The 17,871-nt window shown below is 37.5% G+C and overlaps 1 protein-coding gene across 8 annotated transcripts in view; it reads right to left on the reverse strand.

Annotated features, from left to right (window-relative positions):
• The window catches only part of TJP2 (tight junction protein 2), a 70,738-nt gene that overhangs the window by 7,643 nt on the left and 45,224 nt on the right, over nt 1-17,871 (reverse strand). For all 8 annotated transcript variants that reach the window (XM_085528247.1, XM_085528246.1, XM_085528243.1 and 5 more), the window contains 12 exons: nt 14,791-14,844; nt 12,471-12,595; nt 10,514-10,616; nt 9,224-9,803; nt 7,686-7,789; nt 7,386-7,539; nt 6,255-6,363; nt 6,005-6,144; nt 5,384-5,450; nt 3,240-3,390; nt 1,909-2,017; nt 645-855 (listed from right to left, as the gene is read on the reverse strand). In XM_085528247.1, coding sequence (XP_085384373.1) covers nt 645-855; nt 1,909-2,017; nt 3,240-3,390; nt 5,384-5,450; nt 6,005-6,144; nt 6,255-6,363; nt 7,386-7,539; nt 7,686-7,789; nt 9,224-9,803; nt 10,514-10,616; nt 12,471-12,595; nt 14,791-14,835 — 1,898 coding nt within the window. In that variant the 5' untranslated portion in view covers nt 14,836-14,844. The remainder of the gene's footprint in view (nt 1-644; nt 856-1,908; nt 2,018-3,239; nt 3,391-5,383; nt 5,451-6,004; nt 6,145-6,254; nt 6,364-7,385; nt 7,540-7,685; nt 7,790-9,223; nt 9,804-10,513; nt 10,617-12,470; nt 12,596-14,790; nt 14,845-17,871) is intronic.

Here is a 17,871-nt window from a genome sequence, read left to right on the forward strand (position 1 = left end):
TTATGGATGCTTCATTTTATCTCACATTAACTTTTACTAGAGCAGCGTAATTTAAGCAAAATAAAAAACAAACAAACATTGCTGTGGTTTAGTTCCACAGTTCACACAAAAGTTACTACTATGGCTACCAAGAAATATTGGTTTGGAATAAATTCTTGAAATATTTTCCACAAGAATTTACAAAGAGTTCAAGCACTAGAAGGTCTTCTAAGAAATTAGTCATCAGAGTATCCCTGCACATGTAGGAGTGAGATCTTGCTGGGCTTTGTTTTTTTGTCTGTTTTTTTTTAAAACTATTCTCAAGCAAATAAAGAACCCTCTACCCATTTTGTACAAGACAAATTGAAAAACATAATGGTCAATGCTTGGGTGATTCACGAGCTGTAGGGCTGCAATGCAAAAGCCCAGCTCAGTGTGTAGATAAAACCATTCTTTTTTTCATTATCTTCTCACTTGATAGCATGGTCTAAAATCTACAGTTTGACAGGAACAACTGTTATGACAGTAAAGACAGAATTTCTTCATTCTTGTATGGAAGACAGAAAAAAAGAAAGAAAGAAAAGCATGGCATAGGAAGCAAAAATCTCTAAGAAAAAAACCCACCTTTTTTAAACAGTGAATAGGACAAGAGAATGTCAGATTACCTGCTCTTATTTGGAATTAGGCCCTTTTCAAGTTCATTTCCAATTCTCACAGCCAGCCAGTTTCCCAGTTTGCCATCATACAGCGTATCAACTACTCTAAAGATCTCCCCCCTGGTGAAGGCTAAGCTCTGTGGTGACTCTTTCTCACACTCAAAATGGCTTCTGATGAAGAATGAATCTCCTCTGCCACAGGCCATGATGTCTCTGTACACTAAAAAAGGAACTCCGTTTAGTTTTTTACATTTGAAAGAAAGATTAAACCGTCGTACTAGATAAGAGTTTTAAGATTAGAAACATATCATTAAGGCTGGAAAAGACTAATAACACCATCTAGTACAACCATCAACCCATCAAACACCAAGCCCACAAAACCATGTTCCTCACTGTTACGTCTACGCTCTTCCTGAAAACCTCCAAGAGAAGTTAATCCACCACCTCCTGTTCAAATATTCCTCACCACTCTAAGAATAATATTTTCCCAATATTCAATTGGAACCTTCCCTAGAGCAACTTGAGGCCGCAATCAATTCCCTCACCAGATATTCAATAAGGATATGAAAAAGGGCCAACTCCACTACTGACCACTGAGGAATACCACCAGTGATCAGTCACCAGCTGGATTTAACTCCATTCACTCCATTCAATTCTTCTACTCCACTCAGAAATATGCAAAAGAACAGCTTCCATAACCAACACCCTGCACCTATAGTTATCAACAGTGTTCTGCATTTGTGCACGCATAGCCATTATAGCAAAATGGAAGCATGAACTTGCATCCTCATAAAGCAAAAGGCAGACAGGGTACATCGGTATTAAAGTAGGCTATGTTTTCAGACAGGAAAGCAAGAGGCTTGCTCCTTAACTGGTCATCAGTTGCCCACTTTCTGCTGGGTGACTGTGAATACCTTAGGACTGCCATGGCACAGCTGAAAAGGAATGTAAACACCAGATCTCAGGCCAGCTGCTGCATGCAGAAAAGCAGAAGGAACAAGTGGTATCCTACCAGGACCAAGAAATTATGCAACTAGCTAATAATGAAAAACGTGGTTAAACGTTCTGATAGGCATTTCACACAGGTATCTCTATAATTCCTGTGGGATGGAAGACAGCTGTCTTGTATGCTACTAAAAACGTAACTAAAATGCTGTCAAGAATAAGCAAGAGAGAAATTATCTGTAGTTTCCTTGGCAAAATAGATCACAGCATCCTTCTGAAACCTCCAAAAGCTTCATAGATACATACACATTTTGTTAAAAGCACCCACCTTCATATCTGCTTTGAGCCAAAATTGTCACTGTATCACCTTTGGGGATTTCTAATAGGTATAAAACAGCATCCTCCCGAACAATGCCTCTGAAATCTTGAGTGTTCACCTACATACCAGAAAAGAAAAATAACACCTGAGAAAAACAACAATTTAAAAGAATACACAAAGCTTTTCATTTAACTTAATAATAAAATCTTCATAGAATTGCTCAGGTTGGAAAAGACCTTAAAGATCATCAAGTCCAACCACAACCAAACCATACTACCCTAACTCTAATAACCCTCTGCTAAATCATGTCCCTGAACACCACATCCAAATGATTTTTAAACACGTCCAAGGACGGTGACTCAACCCCCTCCCTGGGGACCCTATTCCAGTGCTTAACTACCCTTTCTGTAAAGAAGTTTTTCCTGATATCCAACCTAAATGTACACTGGTGCAACTTGAGGCCATTTCCCCTTGTCCTGTCACCAGTGAGAAGAGACCAACCCCACTCTTGCTGTACGCACCTTTCAGATATTGGAAGAGAACAATATGGTTTCCCCTCAGCCTCCTCCTCCCCAGACCAAACAGCCCCAGTTCCTTCAGTTGCTCCTTATAGAACATGTTCTCCAAGCCCTTCACAAGCCTTGCTGCCCTTCTTTGGACTTGCTCCAGCACATCAATGTCCTTTCTGTACTGAGGTGCCCAAAACTGAGCACAGTATTCAAGGTGAGGCCTCACCAGTGCCAAGAACTGGGGCAGGAGTACTTCCCTAATCCTGCATTAAATATTATCTTCCCTTTTTCCCCCCTGTATTTGGTTATTAAGTCAAACAAACAATAAAACCAACCAAGAATGAAAAAGGACAAAATAGAATAAATAATTCATTGGAAAACACTGGAAAAACAGTTGCTGTTATCCAAATAAGATGGACAAAAAATGAAACAAAGAAAAATATACTGTCTTTATTTTTTTTTCCTACTCCAAGACTAGGAGGAAAGAGTGTACAGAAAACTAATTCTCTTCCATCTTGAGGCATTTTTAAAATTTAATCTTTCCCCTATCTATTCTTTCCACAGAGTTTTATATAAATTAATACATAATTTATATATACATATATATAAACTATTCTCTCTCTCTATATATAAACTATATATATATATATATATATATATATATATAGTTTGAGTTCTCCTTCATAAGTTGATTTCAGTAAGATCCCTTCACCATACAGTTACACATCAAGCAAAAACTTGACTGTCTGAGAACATTATTTATTCTATACTTCCACTAAGAAGTAAATAGAAAATCATAAAGGCTTGAATTTCAGGGACACACACTCATACCTTGAGAATCTGATCTCCTTCCTGAAGTCCCTCCTGGTCAGCTGAGGTGCCTTCTTGAATTCCAGCAATAAATATTCCTACATCATTTCCACCAGCAAGCCGTAGACCCACACTGTCCCCTTTCTTGAATCTCACCATTTTCGTATTAGGGCTACAAGATTTACAGGCAGAAAAAGAACAGCCAAACGTTAGGCATCTGACAGTAACAGGCTGTCATGAGCAAAAACAGCAACTTAAAAAAAGGTTTCAGTAATACTTTTACACCCCTTCTGTCACTAGATAGGCTGTACTTACCCAGGCAATGCTTCAAAGAAAGAAAGCATAAAACTTACATTTTTCAGAGTAGAAACTGAGTTAGAAAGAGACAGAGAGGAAACAAATTCTTGGTTTCTGACATCCTGAATAATTTCTACCTACTGGACCTTCTGTCTCATAAGTAGCTATTTTAAAAATTTTGTTTGTAAGAGAACAGCCTGAGTAATGAGTAATCCCACTCATAGTTTTTTCCTCCAAGCACCAAAGAACGGTCAAACAAACGACAGTTTCTTTGCAGTTTAACACTTATTGGAGCACATGGAGCTTTTGCTTACTTGTACTGACAAATACTTCAAAATATATTCTACCATTAACTGTCATACTTTTCATATTTCAGAAGAGAAGAGGCCACCGAATTAGGTTCAGCTTTTTTCCTGTCAGAAAAGCTGTATGCCTGAATGACCTTCCAACACAGAGGACAGTATTTATCTGTCAGCCTTTCTCACTAATACCCTAAGCCTGTATTATAAATTCCCCTTCATGAAAATAATCACTTGATTAATTTGTACATCAGTGACAACACAGGCAAGGTCCAAGCCCAGGGAAGATCTGAGAAGAGAATCTATTTGAGAAAAAGACCTCAAGATGCACAACGTTTAGGCTTTCCCTTACAAGCTTAGTGCTCCTCTTCCTTTAATTTTTGTTTTTGGGAACAGTCAAAGAGAATATGAATACCGATTTCATACTAATATTGTTTACAACATTTAGTATCTTAATTCTTAAGGCAACAACAGTACCAGATAAAAACAACAACAACAGCAACAACAAAAACTGCCAGCCTCCCTACCTCCACAAATTTCGCAAGCAATACGTTTTTCTTCATTCAGAGCAGATACAAAATGGCAATACGGACTGCACAGGTTTCACAGGTTTGAGTTTGAAGAAAAGATGCAAACTTCTGTATAGAATTTTTCAGCTTGTATGGCTGGCCTTTGTTTCCAACAGACTTGTTCCCAAATAGGGAATGTTCTCTTAGTATCTTAATATAAGGGAAAGGGGAGCATTGTCTTTTGTAAGGGAAAGGGGAGCACTGACTTTTCTAAGTATAAAATAATGAAGAGATGTAAAATATATTATATACAATCCATAGATTTACACAGTGTAGAATGGACCTGTGCTCAAAGCAGCTGTGTTGATCTACTATGCTTCTGGGTATAACTGGTGGTAGAGATACCACAAGACACATGGGAAAACTGTTCAAGTGGTTAACCAACCTCACAGCAAAGTTTCTCTTTTTATACCAAGCCAGACTTATCTATATTCCAGCTTGTGTCTGTTGCTCTTCATCCTATCACTGTCCCCCTCTAAGAAGAGGGGCTCTACTTTCTCTGCATGTAATCATTAGGTAGTTGGAATCAAGACTGCCTTCTGTTTTCTCTTCTTCAGGCTTGACAACCTCCACTCTGTTAGTCTCTTCTTGTGTGCCATACATTGACTCTCTTGATGTGCCCCAGCTAGATTTACTCCAGTGTGTGTATGTCTTTTCTTGGCCTTGAGAACCATAAAAGGGACACAGAACTCCAAAAGCTACCCCTAAGTGTAAAATAGGGAATGAAAACACACCACTGTCTAAATTCCTATGAATGAGCAGAAGCACAGGGTGCTGTTACATCATCCAGGCATAAAATAAATCTATATCTTCCATACAAATACTTTTAAAACTAATCTTTTTCCCACATGTATATGGTTAGAAGGCCTGTGATTTTGGTATTAAACTTTAAAAGGAGCATCACTCCAAACATACAAAAATTCCAAACACATGCAACCCATAGCTACATGCAAGCCATGAAAGCACTGAGAGCAAAAGAACAGGGAACATGCCTCCTTACCCATATATTGCTTCATCTTCAGGGCTGGGTTTAAGAATTGTTCTTGTAACTGCTTTTGGCTGAGACACTGTATGAAAAAAAAAAAAATGTCAGTGGAAGTTACTAAGCTATAAAAAAAGTTCAACTGGCAGCAATTTTTAGTGATCAGATTGCAGCTCAACTGCCCCATGCCAAAGATTAATACTAATTTAAATGCTTACCATTTTTTGCCTAGAACTGATTTACTTTATTTTTAGTTGTTTCTTTGTTTTCCCTTAATTCTTGTGGGAAAAAAACCTATCATCAGGAGGATATGGAACTCTTTGTTCAGACAAGACAAATCAGACATCAGAAATAGCTGTTCCTGTCTACTTAGAGTATGAGGCTACTAGGTAGCATCTAGGTAAGTAAATGCTTTTTGCAGTGGTAATTCCAATGGACAACTACCTTCAGGTAATCTCAGATGTTTTCTCTTCCTCTATACCACAAAGCAAAGACAGATCTCATCTGCACACCAGGATGGGATTAACAGGAAGACTATGCTAGACTTGTGGATGTAACTGACTGGGGGAACAGACTTTCTGTAGTCAGGAGGAGAAAAAAAATTGCAGAAAACACTATAATGGGAACTTCAGCTCTGACCTGCTACATCATCTTGGTACTTTGGCTCTTTGTTTGCATCTACAACAGTGACAGCAGTTGTAGCAATATCGCCAGTTGATTTAAATGGTGTAGGCATTGCTCCCATCCTGGACATCCTATTGGATGGATCATCTTTCACACTAAATTGAGCACAAAAAAAATGAAAGAATACAGTAAAAACAGTTAACAATATATATATATTTTAAGCACTCCCTTGATAAGCAGAATACTAGGAAATAACACTTCTTACTTTGTTTTCTCTTTCAGCTTTTCATTGGATGAATGTGAATCCAGATCAGAATGATGTAACCTGTCATCTTGAGGGGAGAACGATCTATTTGACTCTATTTCAGAAATATCTACAAAAACAAAATATATATATATAAATGAAACCAGAAATCTCTATAAAAACAGCAACAAACAAAAAAATTCTTATATTGTCTGTAAATATAATTACCACATTTGTTTACTAAAGATTTTACACATATGTAGAATCTTCAAGTCTATTTCCCTTCGATGTATGGTGTTTGGATTTGACTAGGATTCCATAGGTGCCGTATGCTTTTTAGCACTTGCCCTCTCTCCACTCAAAAATACTTCAAGAAGTCTTCACACAACTTTTGAGAAAGAGCACACAACTATTATCACCATACCACTCCTAGATTAGCTAGCATTAATTTGAGTTCTGCTGGAGAAACAGAAGACTACATTAACCATCCTCTTTAGTGCTTCTCAGTGACAAAGCAGAGTAGCCTTCAGATTTGAGCCACACTTCAGCCATTACAGTACAACCGATGAAGCACTATATAGCCTATGCTGATAACTGAGAAATATCTTGCGCCAAGTAATGTAACATCCTACACCCCCGATGTCCTGAGGCCTTCCCAAAGTGAGATCATATTGTGAAATATAGCTCCTGCACTGTCAGAGTTCACTTGTGAGGATACTGGAAATTGAAACTATTTCTCCTGGAGACTTCACATCCTCGTCCTGAACACTTTTCTAACGAATTCCATGATGAATGTTAATGTCCTCCGAAGAAAAGATCAGTTCACACAATTTTAATATTAAAGACTTTTATTAAAGTAACCAACTTCTTTGGTATGGGAAATAAAATAACAGACCATTATTTTGCCTGACCATTATTACTTTTTCTGTCTCTGCCTCTGCCCAATAAATAATTGCATGATTAATACAGAATTCTTCTTTCACCTAAAAAAAAGCTGGCTTGATGCTCATTTGACCAGTATTCAGTTGTGTGTGCAGTTTTTTGCTAGTTTTGTGTTTTAAAACCTAGTGCCACTGTATCACAGCAAAACACTGTAAGCTCCAATTTATCTCTGTGCAGAGAGAAGAACTTTTCATCCAAATTAAACCTCACCATCCATTTCTGAGTCACTGTCATTCAATGACGGAATGTTGAGCAGGGTCTGCTTTCTGTCCCTGAGGACAACCAGCTGGAGCTTTCCCCGAGACTTCTCAATCAATTTTCGGGCATCAGCTAAAGACATGTTCTCTGTCACTGTACCATTGATCTGGATACAAAAAGGTATCAAGTAAATAATAAAATTCCATACTGCACTAAAGTTCAATCCTGAACTTTACTATAACATAACATACTCCAAATAAATCATTTTAAACAAGTACTTGCTACACTGATAGTAGTTTAACCACAACACACCTTAAGAATGATATCCCCTTCATGAAGGTTGCCATCTTTGGTTGCTAGGCCAGTACTGGTCATTTCTTTTATGAAGATCTGACTTCCAAGTCGGAGACCGTATTCTAGAATCAGATAAATAACCCACTGTAGCTTAGATAATGAACAAGAATACATTTTTTTTAAACAATGCTGTGTACAAGTAACATTACACTATGAGAAAAATAAGAAATAGGAACTCAGTACACAAACTTAACCCCAGACTCTTTTATTTCAGTGCTGTCCCACCTATATGAACAATCAGCAGTCTGAAAACAATGACAGACAGATCATTAGCCTGAACCTTCAGAAGTGAAATGATGTTTTTGTTCTGGACATGCTCATAAACACACTGGACTACATTTTCTCTGTATCATAGTTTGTATGGCATAGAAAGGCAAGGAACAGTGACAACAAGACTAAGAGAAGAGCTAGTTCTCTTACTGTTTGCTTTATGGTGGCCCTTTCCTATCTATAACAACCAAATAAGTTGTCTCCTTTGTTTTGGGCAAATGGAGGGGAAGGTGGGAAATAAAAGTTAACACTGATTTTATAAAAATCATGTCTTTGAGCACAAAAGGACAGAACCACACATCAGAGAAACTGCAGAGTATATATATGAATGGCAGGAAGTATTAAGGAAATACTAGCTACATATAAAACTTCTTGAAGTTATCTGATATTCCTCCTTATCTGGATAATTATCTGCGTTATGTTTAGAAGTAGAAACATTATATGCATGGGAAAAACAGAAAGAGGGGAAAATGATCCTCGCCAGAGTTACAAGAAGAGTGTAGTGCATACAAAGCTTACATAGACAGAAAATTCTCAAAACAGGTGCATTTTAAAGTTAAAACAACAACATCTACAACAAACAAACAAACAAAAAACAATTAAAAAATGTGCATTATCTAATCTCAGATAGGCTTTACAACACAAGTGTCTTTACTTCACTGCTCATTAAAAGATCACACTTTTGGTCTTCATCTATGCATTCCAACACTCCACAAAAAAAAAAAAAAGAGGCTATTTCAGTTGTTGCTGTTTCAGTATCCATCAGCAACATTCTGAAGTATTTAGAACCAACCAATTCTTGGAACCACTTATTTCCTTCAGCATAAGAAAATCAAATGCACCATTAACAGAGGAGTCTACTCTTCACTCATTGTAACTACCCTTTTTATAGATACAACAAGTATAATCTCAGTCATAATCATATCCATGCTTCAAACTACATTTAGAAGAATAGGGAAGAGGAAACAGAAAACCAAAGGACACAGAGGCCAAAAAAGACTCAAATAATGTGGGTGAACAGTTATTTGTTCAAATGCAAAGTCCAAAGTGCTAGGAAAAAAAACGACCAACAAAAACATCTGAAAACAAACTGAAAGAACATAAGAACAACTTAAACAACGAGTGAAAAAGCTCTATGTAAATTCTAAAGCAGCGAACATTTAGGTACCCTTCCTGGTCCTTGACAAACATTACATGAAAGTCAATCCCACCCCTCCAACACCTACCTTCATTATGTTTGCCTTTTGTTAAGAGAACACTGATAGGTCCATTCTGGTCCTGTGGTCCCAGGTACTCATGCTGATGGCGCATTTCAGGTGAAGGACTACGAGAATGAAGCCTGTCTCGACTTAGGCTCCTCACCTCCCTCCCATATCTAGGATCAGGTTGAGATCCATGTCTGTAACTGGCTGGACTGTAGTCTCCTCTGTAGTCCTGTCCATAGCTACCATCCCTGTCAACACTTCTTCCCCTGCTCCGATCTCTGCCATAGTCTTGATCCAAGCTCCTATCGGTGCTCCTACCACGACTTCGATCACGGCTGTAGCTATGGTCCCTACTACGATCTCTGCTTCGGTTGTGCTCTCTGTCTTGATCATCTCTATAGCTCTGATCCAGGCTGTTTCCCCAGCTTTGACTGCGCCCTCCATTGCCACTACGCCAGCTTCTTTCACTGTAGCCACTTCGAGCACTTTTGCCATCAAATTCTCCATGGTCATCCATTACATCTAAAGCTCTGTCCTCATAGTCAAGAGAGGGGCTTCTCCTCAAAGCAGCAGCCTGCACTTTCCGTGGTCTTTTCACAACCTGTTCAGTGCAAAATGAAACAAAAAAAAGCAACTCCAATAGTCAGAAATTGACATTTGACATATGAAAAGCTCTTCAGACTTTGATCAGAGCTGGGGAACAATAAAGAACCTCAAAACGCTGAAATACTGCAGTGCTGTAGTTACAACAACTGAAGTTAGTCTTTATAAAATAAGAAGTAAAAGATTATTTTGATGTGCAGAAGAAGTACTTATTAACTGGAAGCATAAAAATCAGAAGAATTAAAAACACACACACAAAAATGAATCACAAAAAACACATCAGTAACCATATTTTTTCAGCTCTGCAGCAAGTATGCTACTGAAAGTGTGACAGCCCCTTTCAAAACAACTCTAGATGAATCTCCCAAAGAAAGCCAGTTTGAACAGCAAGTCTGTGTATGCTGGACTTCATTTTCTTTATTTTATTTTGTCCAACTAGCACTTACTAGTCAGTAAAACTGAAGAATGAAAACAAATTTTATGCCCAGTTTTACAATAAGATAAATAACAGTGTCACAAAGTTAACTTCAATCCCCTTCACCTGGACAAACTAAAACAAAAACTCTGTTTATTCACCTGTAAATTTGGCAGAGGCTTGCTTTGCTTTAAGCATTTGAAGTCCATTTCATAGAGGAAAACCAAAATCTTGATTAACGAATCACAGAGGCAAATACCACTGTAGAGTGAATATATTCATAGCATACTTACAATGGTGGCCACTTTTCCACTTTTCCTAAGCTGCTGCACTGCAAAAGAATGTGGAACATTTTCCATTGGGGTCCCATTAACTATCACCACACGGTCATTTTCTCTGAAAAAGTGGGGGAAAAGAGGAAAGTATTTAAGCGAAGTCTTCATAAAAACACCAGAAGAAAACCCTTCCCTACTAACCCCCCAAGGAATGAGGAGAAAGATGGATCAAAGGATTTCATTCACTTTAACAATATTTTTTTCTTAAGAACAGTACTTGTTGGACAGACACTGTAATACCTGAGACTGATACAAGAAGTTTTCAGTATGTTTGATAAGCAGAGTTTGGGTAGAATAGCATAATTCTGTATGAGTATTATTACGTCCTGCTTTGGTAAACTGACATAACTTCAAGGCAGGCTTTGATTTCTTTTGTTTTAAGAATATTAATGATATTCTACCATTTATTTATTAAGTTTTTCATATCTCATCGTCTTTCACACCTAATGGTAGAATTGTTTTCACATGCAAATATTCAAGATAGCTTCAAACTGCTGCACACAATAGTACTCATGCACATCTAAACAAAAAGACACTCTTGCACACTCTTCTGAAAGACTGGCATTCAAGCTCCATCTATTCTGGAAGAGCTACACTGGTGAAAACCAAACCAAACTGACTTTCAACAGAAAAACAAAACAAAAAATTAACAAACAAAAAAGGCAAAAACCCCAAACAAAGCAAAACAGACAAATCTGCTCAGGTGAAAAGAGATTATAAATTCAACTTTTCTAGCTTTCTGCCTGTCAAACAGACCATTAGGACTTAGGTACCCACAGAAAACACATAATACACGATAAATTAAAAAAATATCTTCTCAAAAGGCATTTCCAATCTACAAAGTGCAAGAGATTAAAAAAAATCACAACTCCTCTTATTAGTTTTTTTTCTGGTGTTACCTCAGTTACTAACCTTATGAAGCATCAGTTCAAGCAAGTATTAGCTACTGTACCTTTTTTTCAGCTAGATAAAAGAAATTCTTAGTACCAATTATTTTCGATGTAATCAAGTCACATCACAATCTCCTTTTAAAATAAGAAGATTATATACTTTGAGCTTCTATTTGTAATGCATTTTCTCTAGCTCCTGAGTGACTTTTGTGCCTCTTTTCATACCTTTCCAATTCCTTTTACTGAAAGAATATACTATTTTTGGTTCTGCAATATTCCTCTTATCTAGCCCTTCAAAACCACTTCTATGTGAAAGCCTTTCCATTATCTTGCCAAATTTCAGTTTGAAAAAATGGCCAAAACCCTCTCTTTTGAATTTCTCTGCAACCTCATCATTCTTCTAAACTTAGATATTCTAGGATGAAAATCCAATCAGTAGTGGACTGGAAACTGTTTATCTCAGCCTACTGATTTAAAAATACTTCTCCGCAATAAAAGTTGTCTCATCAAGGAAGATGTAATCTAAAGGACACTGGAAAGCCTTTATTTCTTTCAAAATAACATTTAGCAAAGAATTCTGTTTCTCTTTCCTCTGCTGTTATCACTTCCAGTACGTTAAGGGTTGAGACTCACCATTAGGCTACCTGATTTAAGCCATTCTCGTGAAAACTAATGACTGACCAGGAAACACTTTTTTTGGAAGAAGAACAGGAAGAATGTTTTGAGATGCTAAGTATTTCTGTTGTTTCTTTAAAAGACACACAGTCCTATGGGAGACACAGCTGACCATAAAAGCTTTTCAACAGTACTGAAATTTTATTTTCTTAGAAAACAGCAAAGAATAACAACCCCAGGTGTTGTTTTGGTTTGATTTTTGTTTCCATTTAAAACAGTCATCTAGGCTATCAAGAAATCTCAGTTGGACTAAATCACCAAGATATCAACCACAACTCATTGAAGGTTTTAAGAGTTCTAAAGCCATGCTCCTAAAAATATAGCAGACAAAGAAATAACAAATTGCTTACTGAAGTAATCCATCTGCTGGGCCACCTGGGAGAACATCTGAAATGACTATTGAGGTTTCACCATTCTCAAAATGTGGGTTATCTCTGCCACCAGAAACAGCAATCCCAAATCCTCGTTTTGAATCCTTGGAAACAAAAACAAATATAACAAAACTCAGTGTTACCAGCAGACATTTTGACAGACAGAAATAAGAGTAACATGAATATTCCTATGATAGCACTCTATTAGACATTATTCCAAACACAAAAGTTGCATGAGCAGTTGCAGAAACACACAATACCTCTAGATTTAAAAAGGAATGGATTTATAAATCCATGTAGCAAGGTGACATGTTCCCATGTTCCAGATCCTCAGTTTGCACAGAACACACGAAGTTGGAAGGGACTCACAAGGACAATGAGTTCAAATCCTGCCTCTACACAGGATCACTCAAAATTCAAGCCACGTTTCTAAAAGCACTCTCCAAGTGCTTCTTGAACTCCAGCAGGTTTTGTGCAGGAAATCTCTCCAATTTCCCAGTCTGTACATACACCCCAGGGATGCCCTGAACCAGGTGCATAATCCAGCACTTACACTCATTAAACTTCATCCCAGCAACAGTTATTAATTAAGCAGACTATTCACTAATTTAGCCTCCATTTTGCTACACTGTCCCACTATGTATTCATGCCAAAGCTATTGTTGGATATATGGCCCTATTTTGTTAGTGATGCTTAGGAAATCAGATCAGCATTTCTATTATGTCATCTTTATTAACAGCTATCCTTTCATAACTACTTATTCCTCAACCAGGCTAAACAAGACTGTGGCGGCCTACAAACAGTGAGCTGAAGTACTTGTGAATTTTATACTCTATGTAATTTAGGTTGAACCTGCTCTCATAGAAATGCCAGAATGCAAATGGTCAAGCTTGGCATTCAAAAAAATCAAGGAAGTACTTAACAAGATCCAAAGGAATCGTGCCTGTAACACTAAACCCGGAATGTTAGCATAACTTAACTGTAGACAAGAACATGTGCACAAAACCATATATTTTATTAAACACATGGGTTGAATGCCATTAGCTACTCAATAAAGACCTTCAGTTCCTAAAAATAAATATGTATATATACACATACAAGTTATGCCACAGGAACATTTTAATTAACTTACACATGAAATAATTCACCAGATTAAAGTGGTACTTCTTCCACTTCCATGTGTATTTAATCACATGCCAGCTTGCACTCCATTAACGTCAATATTAAGAGGCTGTTTCTTCAAGGAACTAATAAAGCTTCACACTTACTGCACCTAGCATTACAGGAGGAGACTGGTGCTTCAAGCCAAAACAATACAGAATTAAAACTAATTGCAGAACTCCATGGTAGTGCCTGAAACAGCGAAGTCCATGGCTCATACTGTTCAAATGGCAAAAAGCCATATCTGAATTACAGATGTAATGCACATGTGCAAGGAACTCAATACCCGAAAAATGAAATTTCAAGAACTAAGATCTTCTGCAGTGTTTCCCTTGTCCATGTCTGCAACACAAAAAACGATCTATCTCAGAAATTCAACCATAAAGTCAGTTATGTAGGCGAGGTGACTGTTTTACCTCAGGTCATTGAGTTCATTTCAATGCAGAACATATGAAAAACATTAATAGCACAGAACAGCCTGCTCACTGAACACAGATCACCAAACAGCTGGGAAGACTATCACCACTGTCAAGCAACATATCCCACACTGTACGGTGGTGGCTTAGCCCTTTCGGAACTCACAAGCAAGAGACAGACTTTGTTTAACTCAAAAGATCTTGTAATATACCAACATAACTTCAGTTTTTCTTAAAAATTAAAGCAACACTTGTAGCTTGCACATTATAGAAATTTAGATGAAGTTCTTTACCACTAAATTCTACACTGTTTGACATGAAAGTATATACAAACAGATCAGTAGAAATGTGTTCAGTGATACTTACAAAGCTTAAACATTAATCACAACTGCAAGATAAAGCCATCTGCTTTGTTTTTAAGGTTATTCAGTGATGAATTTTGCTATGTGGTTGTTGTGTAGTACATTAGACCACTGTTGCAAAGGCTAAATAAAAGTAAACAGCACTTAAACAGTTAATTTAATTTATTCTTAACATTTAAGAGACACATTATAGTATGAGTAACTCGCAATTAAGCTTTGAAATGGAAAACATATCTAATTTGTACAACACATTAATCATGCTCTTGGCTCAGATATGCTAATAACATTTATTGTGAAATATATTTAGATATCAGCAGTACTAGTATATCTGAAATGCAAAAAATATTAACAGGCACTCACCTTTTGTAAGGTCACAGTGTACTGTTCCCATATCAGCTCTTCCATGCCTGGGGCCTGTTGCACACAGAAACCAATCAGTAAAACCAAAAGCATACAACTACCTAGACTGTGAAATACCCCATTAAAACACAGATGTAAACATAATACATTTATTACAAGCATTTGGTATAGTTAGTACAAGACACGTGCATTTCACTTAATGATGGTTTACTTAAAAATGGAAAAAGTATCTGAAGGGTTCAGGTTGATAGAATTCCTTCTAATTTCACTGATTCAACTGTTCATTCCAGTTTTCTGGAAAAGCTTCATTTAGTACAAGCAATTAATTCAAATCACACTACCACGACATAACCCTGATTCAAAGAACACAAACTGAGTATCTCTCCAGTCTAGCACATCACAACATCAGAAGTTGGAACTGAGATCTTATAAACCAGTAAGCCTTCAGATCTTTCTTCTTGTTCACATGAATTTGACCAAATTCTAAATCCACTGAGCTATACAACTGAATATTTAGATTCCCCAGCTAAAATTTTACTTTACAGAAAAACAGTGTATCTCTGTATAGCACAGGTATACACATTTCTATGACACTTCTAAGATGTTTATATTTCCTTTTTTCTCCCTCTCCACATTTCCACTATAAACTGATCCTGAATGGGTCGTGATATAACCTGAAATCTTTGCAACAGCACAACTTAAAATAAAACACAACATAGCCACTCAGTAGTGGTGCATCATACAGCTAGCTCCTTCACTGCCTGGCCTTGAAACGAGGAGAAAAAAAATGAACAACAGCATTCGACACTGAAAACTTTCCAATTCAAAACAAGAGCATTCATTTGCAAAAGAAAAATCCAGGTTCTTCACAAGAATGTGCATGCATGCTGAAGTCACAGGTTTGTTTTTACTGCTGAAAGTAGACATTTTTCTTGGTAAGATATGAGTTTCCTGGGGAAGCAGAAGTCTTATTAGAAGCTTAGTTTTGACTTAATTGTCCTCTGAACGGCTTTAAAAGGATTACTGGTGACTGCGCTCCTCTAAAAAATGGATGAGATGTAACACACGATGGATATGCCTATGCTGTAAAGCATCCCTCATTTTTCCAGAGCAAATGTATTCGGGCAGTCAATAGCTACTTGGCAAGCCATGGATGCTGCTTCTCAAATGCAGAGAACCCCATAATGTATTCTTCCAGTGGAAGTTTCAAACACCACAAAATGGAACAAATCTTAAATTCTGCTCAGAGTTCCTGCAGGAAGATGCACGACACTCAGCATTCTTATCAGGAAGTTCACAACACCAAACAACATTAAATGTGCACCAATACTTTTCTCCTCCAAAATGGACAATGCTACCCAGTTTCTAGGACTCTCTGAGTCAAACTGAAAACACATTTAGCAGATCTGTTCAGAGAATGACTTAAATTGAAATTAACGTAAGTACCCATAAACCTGTCTAGAATGATCAGCATTTCTAACTTCCTATTAAAATGTCCATGTCTATTGTCAGAGAGTTACTGTGTCTGATGAAGCATATGGTGAAATTATTTTCTCTGATATTCCCACTTTAGCAATTTACATGCCTAACCTTTCAGCAAGCTGACAGTCAACCATCTCACTACGCAAATTCCCTTACACAGAGATCTCCTGTAGACTAAAAAAAGAAAAAAATCTCCTTATCTGCATGTTTTATTCTGAGCTGCTGTGAGAAACGAAATTACTTGGGTTGCTTGTCTGGCATGTATGAAAACTGATAGTTTAGCTACTACTGACACTAATTTATATCATTTCTATCCTACTTTTCTATATGGTATCTTCAAGCTCTGTGGTCTCTACTAAAGAAAGGCCTCTGTGTCATTTATATTACAGTCGGCTTCACTGAAGAGAATTTTAGAAATAAGAGGATGATTGGTAACATTTAAAGGACAAGCAGCTGGGTTCAGATTTTGTGGACAGGTAGATGGAAAATCTTTTCTCTCTCTTACTGCATACAAGCCCAAATAACTTATGTATGTGGCAAGAACATTATTTAAATTCAATTTACACTGCCTGCAGTCCTTACCAATGCTACTTACCAGCCCAACACACTGCTGAGGCTGGCTTACTTACAAAAGTAAGGCAGGCAGACTGCCCTTATGGGCCGGAAGGCAGCACGCACACCCTGCTCTTCCAGCAACCCTAACATCAAGCCTTCTGATATTCTATCTGCAAAAAGGATCATCTGAGAAATGACTCCTTGTTCAATGCAATGCTGCAGAAAAGAGACTAAGGAGAGTAAAGAGACTAAGAGAGGATCTGTGGGGAGGAAAAAACTGAGCTTACAGGAATTTCCTTCACCAAAACGATGGCTCTAGTGAATTGTGGAGTAAAACCTTGCACATGAGATAAGAGACGCATCATGTAGCAAACGTAAGTGTAGAAACCCAACACAGGTAAGTTTATTTGCTCTGACAAACAAGTCTTGTGATATCTGGTCACAAAAACAAACAATAGGAAAGGAAAAGAAACTACTGCCTACAGACACTACAGTTATGATCCTGTAGGATGTCAAGACAACAGCATCATCTCATCTGTGCCCAGAAAATATTCCTTAAAATATCTGTTACGATCTTCACACACGTTCTGTGTAAATGTGGAGGAGGGGAAGGCCAGGGGCTTTTTAGTCTGGAACTGTTAGTAACCATTAAATAAAAGACACTTAAATAATTCACTTTTAAATTTGTAATTAATACGCTTTCAGAAACTGGTCCTTGGGAAACTGACTCCCAGTTGCTGTATACCATATTAGTGAAGGAAAGTACATTATGTACTTGCAAAGCTGATTTTGTGCAACATAATTACCACGACAGCAGGACCAGCTCTGCCATACTGATAAAGCCATTCAGGATCTGCAACACAGTTCAGAGAACTGAATGGTCACCTTGGAAGCCTGCAAGGCAAAAAACACATCTGTACTCCCTCAAATCTCTCAGCAATAATCCCTTTAACATTATAAAAAAATACCGCTGTATGCCATTGCCACGATACTAACCAACAAGGACAGTTTACTGGGGGAGACTGAATGGGAGGAAAAGACTAC

Source organism: Coturnix japonica, chromosome Z (genome assembly GCF_054131305.1).
Source record: "Coturnix japonica strain WE chromosome Z, WE-NBRP24, whole genome shotgun sequence".
Classification (NCBI taxonomy): domain Eukaryota; kingdom Metazoa; phylum Chordata; class Aves; order Galliformes; family Phasianidae; genus Coturnix; species Coturnix japonica.